Source organism: Trichechus manatus, unplaced genomic scaffold, assembly GCF_000243295.1.
Source record: "Trichechus manatus latirostris isolate Lorelei unplaced genomic scaffold, TriManLat1.0 scaffold00226, whole genome shotgun sequence".
Taxonomy (NCBI): Eukaryota; Metazoa; Chordata; class Mammalia; order Sirenia; family Trichechidae; genus Trichechus; species Trichechus manatus.
In genome coordinates, this window is record NW_004444162.1 from 2,070,618 (window position 1) to 2,090,148 (window position 19,531).

The 19,531-nt window shown below is 34.4% G+C and overlaps 1 protein-coding gene across 1 annotated transcript in view; it reads left to right on the forward strand.

Moving 5' to 3' along the window:
- CFAP206 (cilia and flagella associated protein 206) overlaps window positions 1-19,531 on the forward strand; it is a 30,883-nt gene that overhangs the window by 10,653 nt on the left and 699 nt on the right. Inside the window, exons 7-11 of the mRNA XM_004388981.3 lie at window positions 2,602-2,721; window positions 3,809-4,007; window positions 5,996-6,136; window positions 8,586-8,779; window positions 13,869-14,012. Of these exons, the coding sequence (XP_004389038.1) occupies window positions 2,602-2,721; window positions 3,809-4,007; window positions 5,996-6,136; window positions 8,586-8,779; window positions 13,869-14,012 (798 nt within the window). The remainder of the gene's footprint in view (window positions 1-2,601; window positions 2,722-3,808; window positions 4,008-5,995; window positions 6,137-8,585; window positions 8,780-13,868; window positions 14,013-19,531) is intronic.

Consider the following 19,531-nt stretch of genomic DNA (forward strand, 5'->3'; position numbering starts at 1 on the left):
GTAGCTGTATAGTAGGTTCTGAAGTCAGGTAGTGTGAGTCCTCCAACTTTATTCTTCTTCTTCAGTAGTGCTTTACTTATTCAGGGCTTCTTCCAATCAGTGTGTCTTCTACTGTTCAGTTTTTAATTATCCAGTCCTTCCCTATCAACATGTCTTAGTTAAAATTAAGATTATTACAGAGTAGATATTGGATTAATTAGTATTATCTCTAGGTTATAAAATATGTCAATTAATTTATCTTTAGCTGAGACATTTTCCTATCTTGAAATCTATGAATATTTTTTAAAGTCACATTATTTGAATAGATATTGATACAATTTTGTATAGTATTGATTTTGAATGAAAAAAATTCTTTTGCCACTGCTATATTCAGTTTATGTAAAAAATTTAGAAATCCAATTATAGCCTAGATGAGACAGTGGGTTATTTTATTTTATTTTGATAAAGCCTTTATCTGCTGCAGTGAGCAATTTCAAATATTCTGGAAAAGGAAAGGGAGTTGACTGTCTTAGCTGAGAGAACAGAATTCTGTCCTCTGTGGGCTTTTAAAGTGCAAGTCAGTCACCATAGAGACAAAGCTGCCTATTGTTATCATGCAAGTAAATGTTGTGTTTGATACATAACACTTTTTAAAATCCGTAAGACTTCTGAAGATTCTCTTCCAAAGTTATGTTTGCAGGGTCTGTTTACATAGTAGGCACACAGGACTTCTTGATGTTTTCTGATAATGCAAGCCAAAAACCAGTTAGATACAATCTGTGCTTGTTTTAGACTTGTTGAAAATTGTTCGTGAAAGAAAGTATGAGGAACTTACAGATTTAAAAGGAGAAGGAGAAACAGCAGCAGCAGCATACCAGGATCACATGTTTTCCCCAAGCATTTGACTACATTGTGTGAAAAAAGAAATTTTAGGTGATAGCTAACCTAGAAGACTAACTTTACAACTAAAACTTCATGCTTGTGAACAAGTTCTTTTTTTTTTTTTTTTTTGGCAAATGTATAGAGAGTAATTGTTCTAGAACATTATCAGGAAAAATAGAAAAGTTCTGAGTGCCTAGTTGGTGAATGGGCCCTGAAAACATAGCTTGAGGGAGGGAATCTATGAGTATCTTTAATAATAGGTTTAGAAAAGTGTTATGTACTCAATGTCACTGAATTGTACATGTGAAGAAAGTTGAAGTGGCAAATGTTTTGTTACACATATTTACCACAATTAAAAAAAAAAGTGTTATGTGTTGATGTAACTTTTACTTTGGAGTACATGCAAATTTACTTCTGTTTCTTGTTACTGTTCTACAAATATAAAAAGACTTTAAAGATTGCATTTTCATATTTGATTCAGAAAACAATACTAAAAATAAAAGGGAAAAAAATTCTGTGGGGTAGGCAAAAGACCTATAGTCTAAGGATAGGATAGATAATATATAGGAGAATTAAGCAAGAGGAAAAGTAATGCTTAAACAGTAGTATGGGTAAAATAAAACAGGATGCATGTTACATTTGTAAAATAAAAGATTTTGTTAGTTGACATGCGATGATAATATTTTATATTTCTTATGATGCCATTATTTTTATCATTAAAATAGTCTAGTAAAGCATATAGTTAGGCTATTAATGTTTGAGAACTGAAATATACATTTTTTTCTCTTCAAATAAATGCCACTCTTTTACGCTGCACTGGTAAACCCACACTACCACCATTTCTGTTTACTTCTAATGCAGCATAGTATAAATAAAGGTTAAGAGCTGGGCTCTGCGCTCAGATGGTCTGGGGTTGAACCACGATTCTACCCTTTATTAGCTGAATATCTGTGGGCAATTTACTTACCCTTTTTACATCTTGGTTTTCTCATTTGTACTTACGCCTTATTGTACTTATAAATGTTTAATAAGGAGCCCTAGTGACGCAGTGGTTAAGTGATCGGCTGCTAACGGAAAAGGTTGGCAGTTCAAACCCACCAGCAGCTCTGTGGGAGAAAGATGAGGCAATCTGCTTCCATAAAGATTTACAGCCTTGGAAGCCCTGTGGGGCAGTTCTACTCTGTTCTATAGAGTTGCTATGAGTTGGAATCGGCTCAACAGCAAGGGGTATGTATTAGCACACAGGAAGAATAAATTTTAGTAATTATTTCAAATTTGGCATTTTGCGCCTTATTTCAGATTACCATTGTCATGTCAATAGATTGTTTTTCTTTCATTGCTGTTATTTTTAGGATGTTATGTATCCTTGAGTGTAATTTTATTAAATCTTGGTATCAAAATAGTTTTCAAAGGAATGCCTCATTAATTTTTATCATTGGGGAGTGGGAAAATAATAGCTATACAAAACTGTGTCAGGGGGACCACTTTTTAGGAATGCATTTATATTGAGTATCAAACAATAAATTTAAGAAAACATAGCCATTGTATTTCAAGAAATTCATCCATCCAAGAAATATTTCTGGAGCACCTTCTGTATGCAAGTACTATTCTCAGTGTTGGGGATACAGTGGAGAACAGAGCCCCGCTCTCATTGAGCTTACCCTTAGGGGATGCAGAGAGAGGGTAGGGTGTAAACCACATATGATTTTTATAGTTAAATTATAAAAATATCCTTCACAGTCAGATATAATTACTTGTGCTCAAGAAGTGGAAATGATGATAAAGCAGTTAGCAGCCCAACTGGAACAACTAAAAATGACTGTTAAATCAAAGACTGCTGTCCCAACATCACAAGTCTTTGTAAGTATTTGTCATCAACTTTGGCCTTGTTTAAGGGTGAACGTACTTTTTGAGTCCTATAAATTAGATCAGAAGGCATTACAATTATATTTAATTACTAAAAATATAACATTAATTTTATATATGTTGATCCTGCCCTTTATGGTTATTTTGTAGTAATATTATAAGTTGATGAGAGGATTTCCCTTTATAAGCAATTGCTACAAAAGGAAATGTGAATATATAGTCTGATAAACATAAATCAGTATTGGTTGTGGCAACAGAAATAATACAGAGTGCAGTGTTGAAAATGTGTTCATAGCAGCTTGTCAGAAATTTTATCCAGCAAGGAGGTGATGTAAATTGTCACCTTTCTGAAAAGACAAATAATAATCATCATTTACGAGGCCTGCCACTTATACTTTCTGATTATTTTCTGTACCATTTTGTTTGGAAGCGTGGCAGCCCCTACCTGGATGAACAGGTATAAAATGTACATGCAGTATTTTATAGAGCAATCATTCTTAATATTTCTTTTTGAAAACGAAGATATAAAAGGCTAAGTTGTTTTACTTGTATATGGAGTTTGTTTTTTGGTTTGTTCTATAAGCAGTGCCTTTAACATGAATAAAAGCATTCATCTTACTGATCCTAAAACCTTTAACTTGCAGATGACAAGACGTGCCCCAAGATCTTTCTCTAGACCTTCCAGGATCTTTTGAATCATAATTGGGCCAGAAAAATCTAATTATAATGAGTCCTATTTAACCTTTTAAAAAAGAGATGCTATTTTCCCCTTGGTTTTTTGAGGTAAAGCGTCCACAAATCTTTCTTAGGCGATCAAATGTGTTTGGCTTTTTTTGAGTACATTAACTTTATAACAAATATACCAAAATTTAATGCTTTGAAATAAAATAAACGTTTATTTTCTTATAATTTATGGGCCTAATTTCTATCTAGATTTTATGCTGTAACTTCATAAGACTTTCACTTGATTAAGGAAGAATTAATTTCTTTACAAATGACAATTTGTATTTATTTTCAAGAGTAGAACGATTTGTAATTTTATTAAATAGTTAAATTTTTAAACTTTTCTTCTCTTCCTCAGCCAATTTTCATTGCACTTTCCAATCTGTGGACTAGCTTTCAGGATGAAACTGTTTTGCTTAGTGTCCTCAGTAATTTAACCACTCACCTTGAGCCATTCCTGGGCACTCACGAACTACTCTTTCCTGAGAGAGTAATACAAGATCTTCTTGATGGAGTGACTGTGAAAACTGATGTGTGTAGAATGAAAGAACACATGGGTAATGGAAATTATCTATTATTTCCTCTTCTTTTAAGAATTACCTCTAGGATAAAGTCACTCTTTTGTTTTAAAATTTTAACATAATGTCTTTCTAATAAAGTATTACACATGATACTGTTCATTATAGCAAATGTGGAAAACAGAAAATATGTAAATTGAATATCTTACTATCCAGCAATGGCCATTGCTAATATTTCTGTTAACAATGAGTTTCTGTGCTGAGTGATTTTATTATTGATTTGTAGTAGAAAAGGATATTAATCCTTTGCTATATTTGTAGCAAAAAAAGCTTCGTTTCTTTGGAGTGCTATTTGCCATGTATCTACCTAAGATTCAGATTGATGATTTATAAATCAACAAATTTCTTCCGTATAAAATTAATTGAGCTAATTTTAGACCCTTTAAGAGATACATTGATTTTTATGGAAAGGCTAACTTAATCAATAAACTTCTTTGGTCTATTCTATCTTAGCTAAATGCAACTTAAAACCCGTAAGTTCCAAAATACAAGTTGGGACTTGAGTTATTTCCTAAAAAGAAAGTTTTTCTAGAAAATGAAATTAGATAATTTACTTGATCAACTCCTTTTACAAATTCTATTTTTGACAACAATGGAAAATAAAAATGTAGCAGTAATTTATTTTCTTAAATTATTAGAATACATAAAAAACTGAAAAATAAAACAGATTCAAAAGCATCTTTTCAGTTCAGGTTTTTACTGCTCAATGTCATTTCATAAGATAGCAATGCAAATATAAATGCAATTTGTATTTATATAGATTTATATACATTTATAAAAAACAAATTTGTATAAATTTCTGTTTATAGAAATTAAATATATATATTACTATATTTCAAAAAGATATTGAAAACATCTTTTTAATATAAATGAAATTAAAAAGTTAATGTAACTTTAACATTGGGTATTAAACCAAACCAGACTGACAAGACAGTTCACTTACAACTTTTTAGATTTAGCGGTGTCATTTTCCACCATGCATCAGAATTTTCTGTTCACTAGAACACTTTTTATTGTTACTGCTCCAGGGAATTGGGATACCTAATGCTCTTCTGAAATAATCTCATTTACATCTGTCACATCTCATCACTGTTTGAGGCTTTTGAGCAATCAGAAAAAAAGAGGGCAAATGTTTTCTCCAAATTATGCATTTACTTCTAGTTGTCACCACAAGGTCATTTGTGGGGTCTTCTGTTTAGATATAGAGCCTGGCAAGGAAGTCTACATGGGATTGTGAAAGCTGAGAACCTTGGGGAAACAATGTTTTATAAAGACTTATTTTTATTTGTGTCAAAAAATTTAGTCAATTTGCTTATCAAACATAAATAGGTAAATCAATCAACACTAGGAAGAAATTTTAAAAATGTAAAGAACAAAAACTGTATACCTTGCTATCAAAATCAAGTTATGAAGGGGCATTTCTTTAACTCTTAGTATTGAGAACATTCTCAACTATTCCAAGAAGCAATGGTCCTAGTGTATAAGCATCATTTCAAAATCTTTTCCACCTAGTGTATTATTAGGAGCGACACCATCCTGACTGAGGTTGATCTATCTCTGTCTTGTTCACTTAGCAGCCAGTCTCTTCTGTGTTTACTCTGTAGCAGCAGGAAGCGTCACATACTCTTTCTGAAGTGCCTTAGTCAGCTTTTCCCTCAGCAGCACAGCATGCCTTCCCTAAATGGCCTCTTCTCTCTGTTCTTCATTTTGGAGCAAACTTCTGCCTTGAGTTTGCTCCAGAAAGTTTTGTTACTTTGGAAATCACTGAGGTCATTGGTACTAGTTTGCTTGAGTAGCCTCCCCCCCAGTCCAATAAATCTGGTTTTGCAAGTGTCAGGTTTTTTTTGAGTAGAAGAAGTATGGAGCAATAAAAAGTTAAATGTTTATAATGAGCTACTACTACTTTGTAAAGGAAGTTTAACCTTCTTATTGATAAAAGCTTTTCTTGTCCTCTTTTTCCATTTTAGAAGATAAAGTACATTTGGCAGATTTCAGAAAACTAGAATGGCTTTTCCCAGAAACAACAGCAAATTTTGATAAACTGTTAATTCAGTATCGGGGATTTTGTGGTTACACATTTGCTACAACAGATGGTCTTCTCCTTCCAGGTATATAATTGGAAATAATATTGCTCCCCTCCTCCATTTTTTTTTTTAATATGAAATGCTGTCATTGTCACTCATTTATTCACTTTTTAAAACTTTATGAAATCAGATGGTGAACTGAAGAGGAGCTACAAAGATCCTGACAAAGTCTTGTTTTTGAGGTGCTCATGGTATTATCTGGGAGACTGACATAAACAAGAAATTACAATACAAATGACAAATGATGGAATGTGTATATTATGAAATACAGATGCTGCGGTGCTATAAAAGGAGGAATAATTCATAAGTCCAATGTAGGATTTCAGAAATGTTAGGGCAGCATTACTAAAATATACATAATCTTCCAAAGTAATTATTTGAAAGAGCAACATTAATTTGACTGATGTATTTATTGAAAATATTTTTATCACTTTATAGTTATATTCTATTAACATAGATTAGGATTTCTCTATAAATCCAATTCCTCTAAGGAAATGGCCAATATTTTATCAAGTAAAATTTCTCTGTAATGTATGTTTTACTAGAGCTTTCCCAAAACAGAGTAAATCAGAAAGTGAGAAGAAATAAATTATCTCAAAAGTGCTGTGTGAATTGGAAATAGCAAGAAGCCTGCTAGGTTTAGAATGAAAGCAGTTTGACAAGATTGTTTCTTATTTACCTTGCACCATTAAACTCTTTCCTTTTCTTATTTGTTTGTTATTTCTTTTTCTTTTATCATGTTGCAGTTGGGTGTTACTTTTTTTCACTACAAAAAAATATTGGGATTGTGTACATACAGAGCAGAGAACACACACGATGACTTTTGATGGCATTCAATTTTTTATAATGGACTAACAAAGGTTTACAGTAGGGGTCTGAGATAATAGTATTCTGAAGCCCAGTGGGTGTCACCAATGTACTAGGGAGAAAACAACCAAGAGCCATGTAGAAGTAAAAAGCAAGTGAATATAGATGGTTTCTTTCTTTTCTTTTGCCTTTTTTTCTTAGACACAATTAAAAGGTAAGGAAGTCATGCGAGAGACACATGCAGAAACATGGGTATGGGGGTGAACAATAGAGGTAGCATTATATGGTTGAAAAAGCAGTGGGCTAGGATTCAAGAGAGGCTTGTTTCTAGTCCCATTTGTACCATTAGTGAACTGGGTAACCTTCAGCAAGTCTCAGGCCTTTGCTGGACCTCAGTTTCCTAACCAAGAAAATGGGAAGGATCAATCAAGAGGTCTGTAAGTTCTCTTTCAGCCTCAAGAAACTGATTATAAGAAAGAGGGAAGAATAAGTGGAATCGCTTGTGGAGCTATGGGTTTCAGGCTAAATAAGCTAGTCATGACCACCTGCCAATGGGGACTGGGCAGCAGCAACCTGCATTACCTCAGAGGAATTCTGTAGGCTTTCCCTCTTTCCATTGGGGACTGCAAACCACATGGCTTAAATCCCAATGTGGCACTGTAGCTTACCAGTCAGGGTCCTGTTCAGATGATTTCATGACCTCATTGCTTCCTACACTTTCTTTTGTTCACTCCACTCCCGCTACACTGGCCTTCTTTCTGTTCTTGACCATCCAACGTCCACTTTCAACCCAGAGCCTTTGTATTTGCTATTCCCTCTACTTGGAAAGTTCTCCCCACAAACAGCTATATGCCTTGTTCCTTCACTTATTCAGCCCTCCCTTACCACCCTATTTAAAGGAGAGATCTCACCCTCCTTGCTTTTACTATGTGTTTGACCTCCTTTATTGTTATTATTATTTTTCATCACGCGGATCGCTTGCTGATCTGTAATGTTTTTGCTATCTGTTCCCACTGAAGTATAAGCTTCATGAAGGCAGGCACTTTGTTTCCTTCTATATCCTTGGTGACTAGAACAGTACCTGACACATGGTGGGTCAAAAACTATTTGTTGAATAAATGAAAGAATAAATTAATGAGACATTGCTGTTTTCTATATAATTCCCACAAACTGTGTGGATCAGATTTAATAATTCATATTTTATGTAGTATTTTTTACAGTGGGAAATATTTTTTAACCTGTAAATTTGCATGTTGGGAAAAAGTTTTTTTTTTTTTTATAGTTCTTACAGAATTAAGTTTAAAACAATCCTTATAGTAGTTAAATTTAAGATTTGAAAAATTTATCAGATGACTAAGCGGCTTCTTGTAAAAGATTTTTTAAATAGCTTGCATCTGGATAGTAAAGTATTTTTATATAAATGTATTTGAAAATCATATTTTAAAATAAAAATAAATATATAAGCAATTAATTTAGAATAAATTTCACATAAAATATAATTTAATACAATGTATAATTAAAAATTGCTAATTATATTTTAGCAAAACAAAAACATAAGGGATATATTAAAAATGGAGTGTATAGGTAATGGCTCTATGGGTGTATTGCAAACATAGAATCACTTTAATATTTCATAGCTAATTCAGTTTCTTTCCTTGATTTTCAGGAAATCCAGCAATTGGAATTTTGAAATATAAAGAAAAGTATTATACTTTCAATACCAGAGATGCTGCATATTCATTTGCAGAAAATCCTGAAAAATACATTGATTTGGTTAGAGAACAGGCCAAAAAAAATGCAGAATTAATTCAGCTACTAGAACTTCATCAGCAGTTTGAAACCCTTATTCCATATTCTCAGGTAAGCAGGGTTGATATTCTAAGAATTTATGACATTTAAAGTAGTTAATTAAAAAGTTATATTTTACTGTAGAATGGTTCTTAAGTCCAAGAAGAAATAAGGTCAGATGAAAGCCTTTATAGGTTATCGAAGGGGATCCACATCTGAAGACAGAAACTAAGGAATTCACAGCACATAATGAAAACAAGATACAGAGCCAAATGGATGAACTTATAGACTGGCACAATCTGAAAGAGAAGGCCTTCATTTAGTTAATTAATTGAAACTACAGTATTTCCTTATCTAAAGTTGCAGGAGCTCAGCACAGATACCATAGGTGATATCTTACTTATATCCAGAGTTGTAAAACAAGTTAACAGGTTTTGAAATAGTAGTAGTCTGAAAGGGCACAAAATGTATCTGAAGGTGCTTTTCTTTATATGTCTGTGCGTATTCATTAATTCATTCAACAAATATTTACTGAGCTACTTACATATGTACCAGGCACTGTTCTTGGCATAGGGGATTTAGTAGTGAACAAAACAGATAAAAATCCCTGCCTGCATGAAGCTCACATTCTAATGCTCTATATTCTTCGAAATTTCTTCCTCTTTGTCATTTTCACTGTTCATTTTTATATTGGTCTTTTTGTCTCTCCTCCTTCTCGTTCAGCGCCTCTCTTTTAAGCTCATGAAAATAAAAAGTTGAAACACCTGATTTAAAATGTTTATTGTTTGTTATTCATTTTAACTATGAAGCAGATGGTTTTGGTATGGCTGACTAGGTCAGCAGGGATCCAAGCAGTAACTGTAAGAGTACTGTTAGATTTGTGACAGGTACAGAAGGTAAAGCTGCACACTTGGCCAGGAAGATTGGAAACAAGCTAAGGACGAAGTGCTCTGAGGGGGGACGACTGTGCACTCAGGACCCTGGACAGCTCAGTTGTAGCTGTCTCAGATTGTGCTACCAGTGTGTTCATGAGAGACTCTGTCATTTTGGGTGAGGCCTTCTGGACTCTTCCTCTTGTGGAGAAAGATTACCTTTGTCTGTTTAGTATTCTTCTGTCTGTGAGCCAAATATTAGGCCTCTAATTTTTGGCTCAACTGAGAGGCAAATCTCAAATAAAAACACCAATAAACTCCAGTACATGAGGTGTTTCACTTACCCGTATTCCTGCTAGCACTTCCTGCAACCTGGAACTATAATTTTTGCCAATCTGATGAATGTAAAATGGTATCTCATTTTTTGTTTTATCTAATAATTGATATAATGGAGTCTATTGATAGGGTAATGTGGACAATCATAACATCTGCAAACATTGACAGTTTTTCCCAAACTTTATACCTTTTATTTCTTTTTCTTACTATATTGACAAGCAGTTCAGTGTTGAATAAAAGTGGTGAAAGTGGGCATCTTTCTCTTATTTCTTATCCCAAAGTGAATACTTTTGATATTTCATAATTAAGCATGGTGTTTGCTGTAATAATTCTGAGGGTTTTGTTTTATCAAGTTAAGGGTTTCCCCTCTATTCTTATTTGCTTAGAGTTTTTATATGAATGGTTTTAAAATTACATCAAATACTATTTCTGCATCTTTTGAGATGATTGTCTTTCACCCATTAATCTATTAGTGTGGTGAATTATATTAATTTATTTTTAAGATTAAGCCAATTCATTCCTAGCATCAATCCTACTAGATTCTGGTGTATTATCTTCTTCTTTTTTTCAAATACATTGTTGGATTCAGTTTGCTGATTTTTCTTCTGAATTTTTGCATCTATGTTTCTGAGTGAGATTGGCCTATGAATTTCCTTTCTTATACTGTCTTTATACAGTTTTGATGTCCAGGTCTATGTATTTTATAAATGAGTATGGAAGTGTTCCTTCTTTTTCTATTTTCTGAAAGAGTTTGTGTCAGATTAGAATTATATGGTAAAACATACCTGTAAAACTCTCTGGGCTTTTTTTTTTTTTCTTTTTTAATTGGAAAAATGTTAATTACTGATTCAACTACTCATTTTAACTTTATTCTCAAAAGTTGTTCACAGTATCCTTTCATTATTTGTTTAACCTCTATATTATATTATGTCCTTTTTAAAATTCCTGATATTGTTTATCTGAGCCTTCTCTCTTTTTCTTTCAATTAATCTTGCCAGAGATCTATTCTATTAGTCTTTTCCAAGAATCATCTTTTGGCTTTGATCCTGTCTATTTCATGTCTGCTTTCATTTTATATTCTATGTTCTTATATTTATTATTTCCCTTCCTAATCTGCTGAAAAAGACCTCTTTAAAGCGTTAAAAACAAAGATGTCACTTTAAGGACTAAAGTGTGCCCGACCCAAGCCGTGGTATTTTCAATCGTCTCATATGCATGTGAAAGCTGGATAATGAATAAGGAAGACTGAAGAAGAATTGATGCCTTTGAATTATGGTGTTGGAGATGAATATTGACTATAATATGGGCTGCCAGAAGAACAAACAAGTCTGTCTTGGAAGAAGTACAACAAGAGTGCTCCCTGGAAGTGAGGATGGCAAGACTTCGTCTTACATACTTCGGACATGTTACCAGAAGGGATCAGTCCCTGGAGAAGGACATTATGCTTGGTAAAGTAGACGGTCTGCAAAAAAGAGGAAGACCATCAGTGAGATGGATTGACACAGTGGCTGCAACAATGGGCTCAAATATAGCAATGATTGTAAGGATGGCGCAGGACTGGGCAGTGGTTTGTTCTGTTGTACGTAGGGTCACTATGAGTTGGATATGACTTGACAGCACCTAATAACAACAGTTTATTTTATTTTGCTATTTGTTTCCTAAGTTGTAAAGCTGGATACTTAGCTTATTATTTTTTAGCCTTTTATTTCTTATTTAAGGCAATAATTTCCTTTTTGTATACATGAGCTGTATTTCACATACTTTTGAACATAGTTATTACATCATTGTTCAGTTCTAAGTATTTTCTAATTCCTTTCAGGATTTCTTTTTTAAAGTATGGATTATTTAAACGTGTGTTTATTAGTTTTCTCACAAAGGAGATTTTCCATTTTGTAATGCAAATTAATTATTACTGATATAGAATTTTATTACCTTATGGTAGAATCTTTAACTTCAGCTTTCATGTGACTTTGAAAATGTACTTTCTTAAAAGTGTGTGTATACCTATAAATAGATAGATATAGATATATAAGATTTTGGAGGTATAACATGGCTGGTCATCACAAAAAGCCTCAGTGTTATTTCTGTCCAAAGATTTGTTATGTTCACTTTTCAGATTACCACCAAATTTATTTTCCCAAGACACTGGTTCTCAAACTTGTTCAAGTTGTAGAGCCCCTGGAAATTGTAGTTCTTTTTGAAGAGCACCATGAATGTTGTTATATTAAGCTTAATATAATATATATAATTTTATGCTCAGTTAGATACTGTGTTATTCTAAATTGAAATTTAGAAAAAAATATAGCAGAAGCCAACAATTAAAAAAAATTATGAGAGAAAATTTACAACAGAAGAAATTATAATTAATTTTCTGCAAACTGGAAAAATGCCATTCACCATTTTACTCCGAGTTTAAAAATACTCAGTGCATTATCTATAAGATGAAAATCCAAAGTCCTTGGCTTGGCATTCAAGACCCACTGTCTTTAATCTTGTTTTTTCTGATTAATTTTATTCATGACCTCTCAGTGTCAGAAAAACCATGAGTTATATACTGGCCTCAAACCTGATCTACCACCTTTGCTTAGCCTGGTCTCCTACTTTAAAAAGATAGTTAAAAAAGAATTCTCTTACAGATGTAAAAATTAATGTGTGTTTAAGATTATATTCTATCCATTAATTAATGAGGGAACCAGGCAGATGTCATAACCTGTTCAAAAGAGAATCCTAAGAACAGATACATATATAGATCATGAATATTGAAATGAGCATGCAAATGGAAGCTACACTGATATTTCCACAGACAGAAAGGGAAGTGAACCTCTACAGGCAGGACAGAATTCTTGTCCATAGACAAGAATTACTTTACCTCGCTTTCACTTATTTAGAGCTTCCAGTGTTGTAAGATTGCTCAAAGACAATGAAAGACTAGAATCAGATAACTGGCAACGGTGTGGTATGTATAGACAGTGCGTAGTCTTCCACTGAATGACTGTTTTTCCCTCCGTACGTAGTCTTGTTTTTCCCTTTCTTTCTGCCTATTTAATTTCCATCTGTTCTCCAGTGACCTGCAATGCCGATGGAAATGAGTTTCCTCCCTTTATATTTCATAAAGTCTTTATTGTCTTATTACTTATTTGCCATTTACTTATATAGTATTGTTAATTATTCTTCAGCATGCTTTTATTTACCTAACTGTATCATAAGATCATTTTGAAGGCAGAAATTTTATCTTATGTTAAATCATAGGCACTTAGTGATTATCTGTTGCTTGATTTGGAGAAAGAAGTTAATCTCTTCTCCTTCCCCTTCACTGAGTTTCTTAAACCTCTACCACCCCCTCTGACAACTTCCTTAGGCACAATCATATCTTGGTTTAGCCTGGAATTACAGAAGACCTAGTATTTGAATGGTGAGCTTCTGGGTATCTCAGTAGAAAACCAACATATTCTTCTACAGAAACCTTGAATGATAATCTGCTATGTATGACTCGATGGCAACGGGTTTGATTTTTTTTTTTTTAATGTATGCATAGTTCTAGTTCAATGTCCTAATGTGGTTTTAATCCTTTAAACAGATGTGATTTATAGCTAATATTTAATAACTTTTAAATTTCTATGCATTTTCAATTCACTTATGCTACCAATTCTGGAAATTATGGAGGAGAATTTAATTTGGGAATGAACGATGCTAGATTATACCCTTCTAGAATATACATCCTACATCCTACATTCAGTTCACAAAATCAGGTACAAAGCCTTACTGCTCGGAAAAACAAATAAGTCTAGCTCACTAGTTATGAGCTTATTTTCTCTGCTGTTATTTACAAGTGTACTCTGTGTTAAAAAATTATTGTTTTTCTAATCTTTTGTCAGTTTTACCTACATTTTTTAGTTGTCTGTAAATAATGCTTTTTTTTCACAAATACTAATAACTGCATTCTATTTCTTTAGATGAAAGATGTTGACAAACATTATATAAAACCAATTACAAAGTGGGAAAGTAGCACACAGACAGATACACACATATTGCCACCAACTATTGTGAGATCATATGAATGGAATGAATGGGAATTAAGAAGAAAAGCTATACAATTGGTTTGTAACAATATTTTCTGGAATTATTTTTAGGTTGGAGAATTTTAATATGTTCTTACAGAGTTGGTAAATTGATATATAAAATAATGAGTTCTACGAAGTTTTTTGCTAACATAAAATCAATTAACATAATTTATCATTTGCCAGCTTTTTGTTGCAGCACTGTCCTCTAAGAACAGATAAAAAATACAGAAGCATGGGTTGTTGTCGTATGCTGTCAAGTTGATTCTAACTCATCACAACCTGTATGACAGAGCAGAACTGCCCTATAGGGTTTCCTAGGCTGTAATCTTTACGGGAGTAGATCACCAGGTCTTTTCTCTTAGGGAGCTACTCTTGGGTTTAAACCACTGACCTTTCTGTTAGCAGCTGAGTGCTTAAGCATTGTGCCACCAGAGCTCCTCACCACAGGACTACTCTCAAATTATACAAGCCAGTAACTAGTAACTATATTTATATATATTCAAACTAGTTTTAAAACTTGGAGCTAGTATTTAAAGCACCCCCAACAGCCTCTAATCCTTTAGAGTATACCCTTCTCTCTTTGGACCTTTTTTTAAGAAACAGAATGTTACCCCTGTTGTATCACAGATACTATCCCCTTCTTATTGTCAACATAGTCTCTCCAGACACGGGGCTCCCTCATCCTTCTGATTCTCAGTCACCGTAATCATAATAGGTGCCTACTATTAAAGCCTATCTTTGAAACTCTCATCCCTACTCAACTCAGTAGAATTCCCCCAACTCACCCCTTTTTATAATATCTTTTATTTTAAGCAATGTTTATAGTATGAATGAAATAAACTTTTATGTCTGCTGCCTTTTCTTAGAATATTTTATCTTTAATTGAAACCAGTTATGGAAATAAATGATTACTACTCAAATGAGAACAGAGCCTTTTATTTAGAGCTTGCTGTATAGCAAGGGACTCAGTTACCATCACTTGTGTTTGGCAGAGACTCAAAGGCAGACAAGGGAGTGGGAAAGCTTTATAGGGAAAAAAATAAAAAGAAAAAGGCTTCAGATGTGCTCTGATTGGAGATTGTTGGTATGGGAAAGCTAGAGGAGGGCTAACTAGAGGAGGACTAACTAGCATCTTATGGGATTGGTTTGGGGAACATATTTGGCTTTTTCTGATGGATCCAGAGTTGGAAATAGGGGAGAGGGACACAAATAGGGAAGCTGGTAGTCATTGACCAAGTCTGGGCTGACTGCTGCAGAGGTTGTGGGTCAGAACTCTATTGTTATATATGGTTTAACCATTGTCCATTTGCATATACAGTCTCTCATAGGCCTCTCTCTAACAACAGTATTTCCCTTGCCATCCTTTCTGGTGGTAGCCTTTCAGTCCTCTGGTTTTCTGGGATGAGGAAGGAAGTATTACATCCCGATACATCTTCCAGATCCCTGTTCCATAAGTATTCCCATTAGCCACTTCTGCCATTCATGAACCCCCTTCCCCCATTCCTTTCTATTATCTTCTAAGTTCACTTGAGTTCATCAGACATTTATTGGGTGATAGATATAGATATTCTACTACTGGTTCTTCAGAGGCTAATAGTTTAGCAAGTGATACTGATACACTAAAAATTTTAGTACCTTTTGGTAGGTGGTATAACAGAAGCAAATACAACTATTATTCAAATTTACGCACCAAGCACTAAGGCCAAAGATGAAAAAAATTGAAGATTTTAATCACCTTCTGGAGTCTGAAATTGATCGAACATGCAATCAGGATGCATTGATAATTACTGGTGATAGGAATGCGAAAGTTAGAAACAAAGAAGAAGGATCAGTAGTTGGAAAATATGGCCTTGGTGATAGAAAGGATGCCAGAGATTGTATGATAGAATTTTGCAAGATCAATGACTTCTTCATTGCAAATACTTTTTTTGAACAACATAAACAGCGACTATACACATGGACCTCACCTGATGGAATACACAGGAATCAAATCAACTACATGTGGGGAAAGAGATGATGGAGAAGCTCAATATCATCAGTCAGAACAAGGCCAGGGGCCAACTGCAGAACAGACCATCAATTGCTCATATGCAAGTTCAAGTTGAAGCTGAAGAAAATTAGGACAAGTCCACGAGGGCCAAAGTACAACCTTGAGTATATCCCACCTGAATTTAGAGACCGTCTCAAGAATAGATTTGATGCTTGAACACTAATGACTGAAGACCAGATGAGCTGTGGAATGACATCAAGGACATCATACATGAAAGCAGGAGGTCATTAAAAAGACATGAAGAAAGAAAAGACCCAAATGGATGTCAGAAGAGACTCTGAAAATTGCTCTTAAATGTCAAGTAGCTAAAACCACCAGAAGAAATGATGAAGTAAAAGAGCTGATTTCAAAGGGAGGCTAGAGAAGACAAAGTAAAGTATTATAAAGATATGTGCAAAGACGTGGAGTTAGAAAACCAAAAGGGAAGAATATGCTCAGCATATCCTTGGTGAAAAACAAGACTCTAGGAGTTGACAGAATACCAATCGAGATGTTTCAACAAACGGATGCAGCCCTGGAAGTGCTCACTCATCTATGCCAAGAAATTTGGAAGACAGCTACCTGGCCAACCAACTGGAATAGATCCATATTTATGCCTATTCCAAAGAAAGGTGACTCAACTGAATGTGGAAATTATCGAACAATATCATTAATATCACATGCAAGTAAAATTTTGCTGAAGATCTTTCAAAAACAGTTGCAGCAGTACACTGACAGGGAACCACCAGAAATTCAAGCCAAATTCAGAAGAGGATGTGGAACCAGGGGTATCATTGTTAATATCAGATGGATCCTGGCTGAAAGCAGAGAATACAAGAAAGATGTTTACCTGTGTTTTATTGACTATGCAAAGGCATTCGACTGTGTGGATCATAACAAATTATGGATAACATTTCAAAGAATGGGAATTCCAGAACAATTATGCTTATAAGGAACCTGTACATAGATCAAGAGGCGGTCATTCGAACAGAACAAGGGATACTGCGTGGTTTAAGTCAGGAAAGATGTGTGTCAGGGTTGTATCCTTTCACCATGCTTATTTAATCTGTATGCTGAGCAAATAATCCAAGAAGCTGGACTATATGAAGAAGAATGGGGCATCAGGATTGGAAGAAGACTCATTAACAACCTGCGATATCTAGATGACACAACCTTGCTTGCTGAAAATGAAGAGGACTTGAAGCACTTACTGATGAAAATCAAAGACCACACCCTTCAGTATGGATTATACCTCAACATAAAACAAAAATCCTCCCAACTGGACCAATAAGCAACATCATGATAAATGGAGAAAAAATTGAAGTTGTCAAGGATTTCATTTTACTTGGATCCATAATCAACACCTATGGAAGCAGCAGTCAGGAAATCAAATGATGCATTGCAATGGACAAATCTGCTGCAAAAGATCTCTTTAACGTATTAAAAAGCAAAGATGTCACCTAGAATACTAAGGTGTGCCTGGCCCAAGCCATGGTGTTTTCAATCACCTCATATCATATGTATGTGAAAGCTGGACAATGAATAAGAAAGAGGGAAGAATTGATGCCTTTGAATTGTGGTGTTGGTGAAGAATATTGAATATACCATGGACTGCTAAAAGAACGAACAAATCTGTATTGGAAGAAGTACAGCCAGAATGCTCCTTAGAAGCAAGGATGGTGAGACTATGTCTCACATACTTTGGACATGTTATCAGGAGGGATCAGTCTCTAGAGAAGGACATCATGCTTGGTAAGGTAGAGCATCAGTGAAAAAGAGGAAGACCCTCAACAAGATGGATTGACACAGTGGCTGCAACAATGGGCTCAAGAATAACAACGATTGTGAAGACGGAGCAAGACCAGGCAGTGTTTCGTTCCATTGTACATAGGGTCGCTATAAGTTGGAACAGACTTGAAGGCACCTAACCACAACAGCATAACAGAAGTGAAATCAAAATTCTACTAAATTGACTTGGGTGACATTTTAAGTTGGTCTTGAGATACAAACAGGCAAAGGAGAAGAGTGGCTGATGGCTGGATAGAAGAGGTAGCAGCATAGATGTGGACTGGAAATGTTAAAAGAATAGGATATTCAGTGGGGATGAACTTCATACTGAGTGAAACCCTCTCTTCCCATTCTATAACCTCCACTTCATTTTAATCCCTACCTTAGACCTAATAATCCCCTTGAATTACATCATACTGAATGCCTGCTCCCCAAATATCACCACCACACCCTGTTCATAAAACAGAGCTGAGTTTCTTACTTAAGGGAAAACACCACCTCAACAGATCTTTGGCAGTGCCTCAGAGGAGGAAAGGCAGGGTGGAATTTATTGAGAATTTGTAGTTTGATTTAAGGCAGGTCTTTTAATGCTGGGAGTGGGGGTGAAGCGGTGACTTGAATAGAATTGGGTAAGGATCATGAAAAAACAATCCTGGAATGGTGGAAATAGCAAGGTGAAGATGCTGAGGCAAAGAATTCAAAGAATCTTAGTTGTGAACTGTGTGTTGATGCTTCCTATTGAAGAGTTGATGAGTCTTTCAGATATTATTGGGTGAATCAAGGTATTTGCCTGCGCAAGAGTATCCTAAAATAGTAAAGTTAAGCTAATTAAGACAGCAGAATAGTAAAGTCATATTAATGCAGACAGTAAAGCATGTGAGGGATGTAGTTTCAGTCCTCAATCACCTGAAATATCTCAAACTCTGAAATGCTTCCTCTAATTCCAGGTCTCTCCTTTGATCACATGCTTTAACTCGTTCTGAGTTTTTTCTTGGCCTTCATCATATCCTTAGCAACTCCCTATTCTCCTTTTTATAAGCCCGCTTCACTACTCAGCCTGAGTGATCTGTCTCAATCTCATGTTTACTAGTAATCCATAAAGAGAATAAGCAAAATGTAGAAGGTAAAAATATCAGAGCTTTTTATTTTAAAAATCTGGGATGAAGTCCATTCTTTAAAAAACAATGTAAATCTTAAATTTTTGTCTTAAAAAAAATAAATACAGTAAGATGAAAGAAGCCAGGTTGTATGAATCTCAAAGTATAATACTGAAGGAAATAGAAGATTATATTTGAAGTTAATTGTAACTTCAAATCTGCATGCAACATTTTACGTATATTTTCCTACTTCTAGGTAAAGGCTATTTAATTTTCCATTATGTCTAGAAGTTTCTAGTGTTCTTCTTTTTCCCATGTGTTATATGTTAGCATATGTTATACGGTAAGTTGGAGGACTAATTTCTTTTTTTTTTTTAATTGTACTTTAGGTGAAGGTTTACAGAACAAATAGTTTCTCATTATACAGTCAGTATGCATTTTGTTTTATGACATTGGTTAACAACCCCACAACATGTCAACATTCTCCCTTCTCGACCTTGGAGGTCCTTTTTTCTTTTTTGGTGAAAAGATACATAGCCAGAGATACACCATTTCAAAAATTTCTACATGTACAATTCAGTGACATTGATTACATTCTTCCAGTTGTGCTGCTATTCTCACTATCCTTTTCCAAATTATTC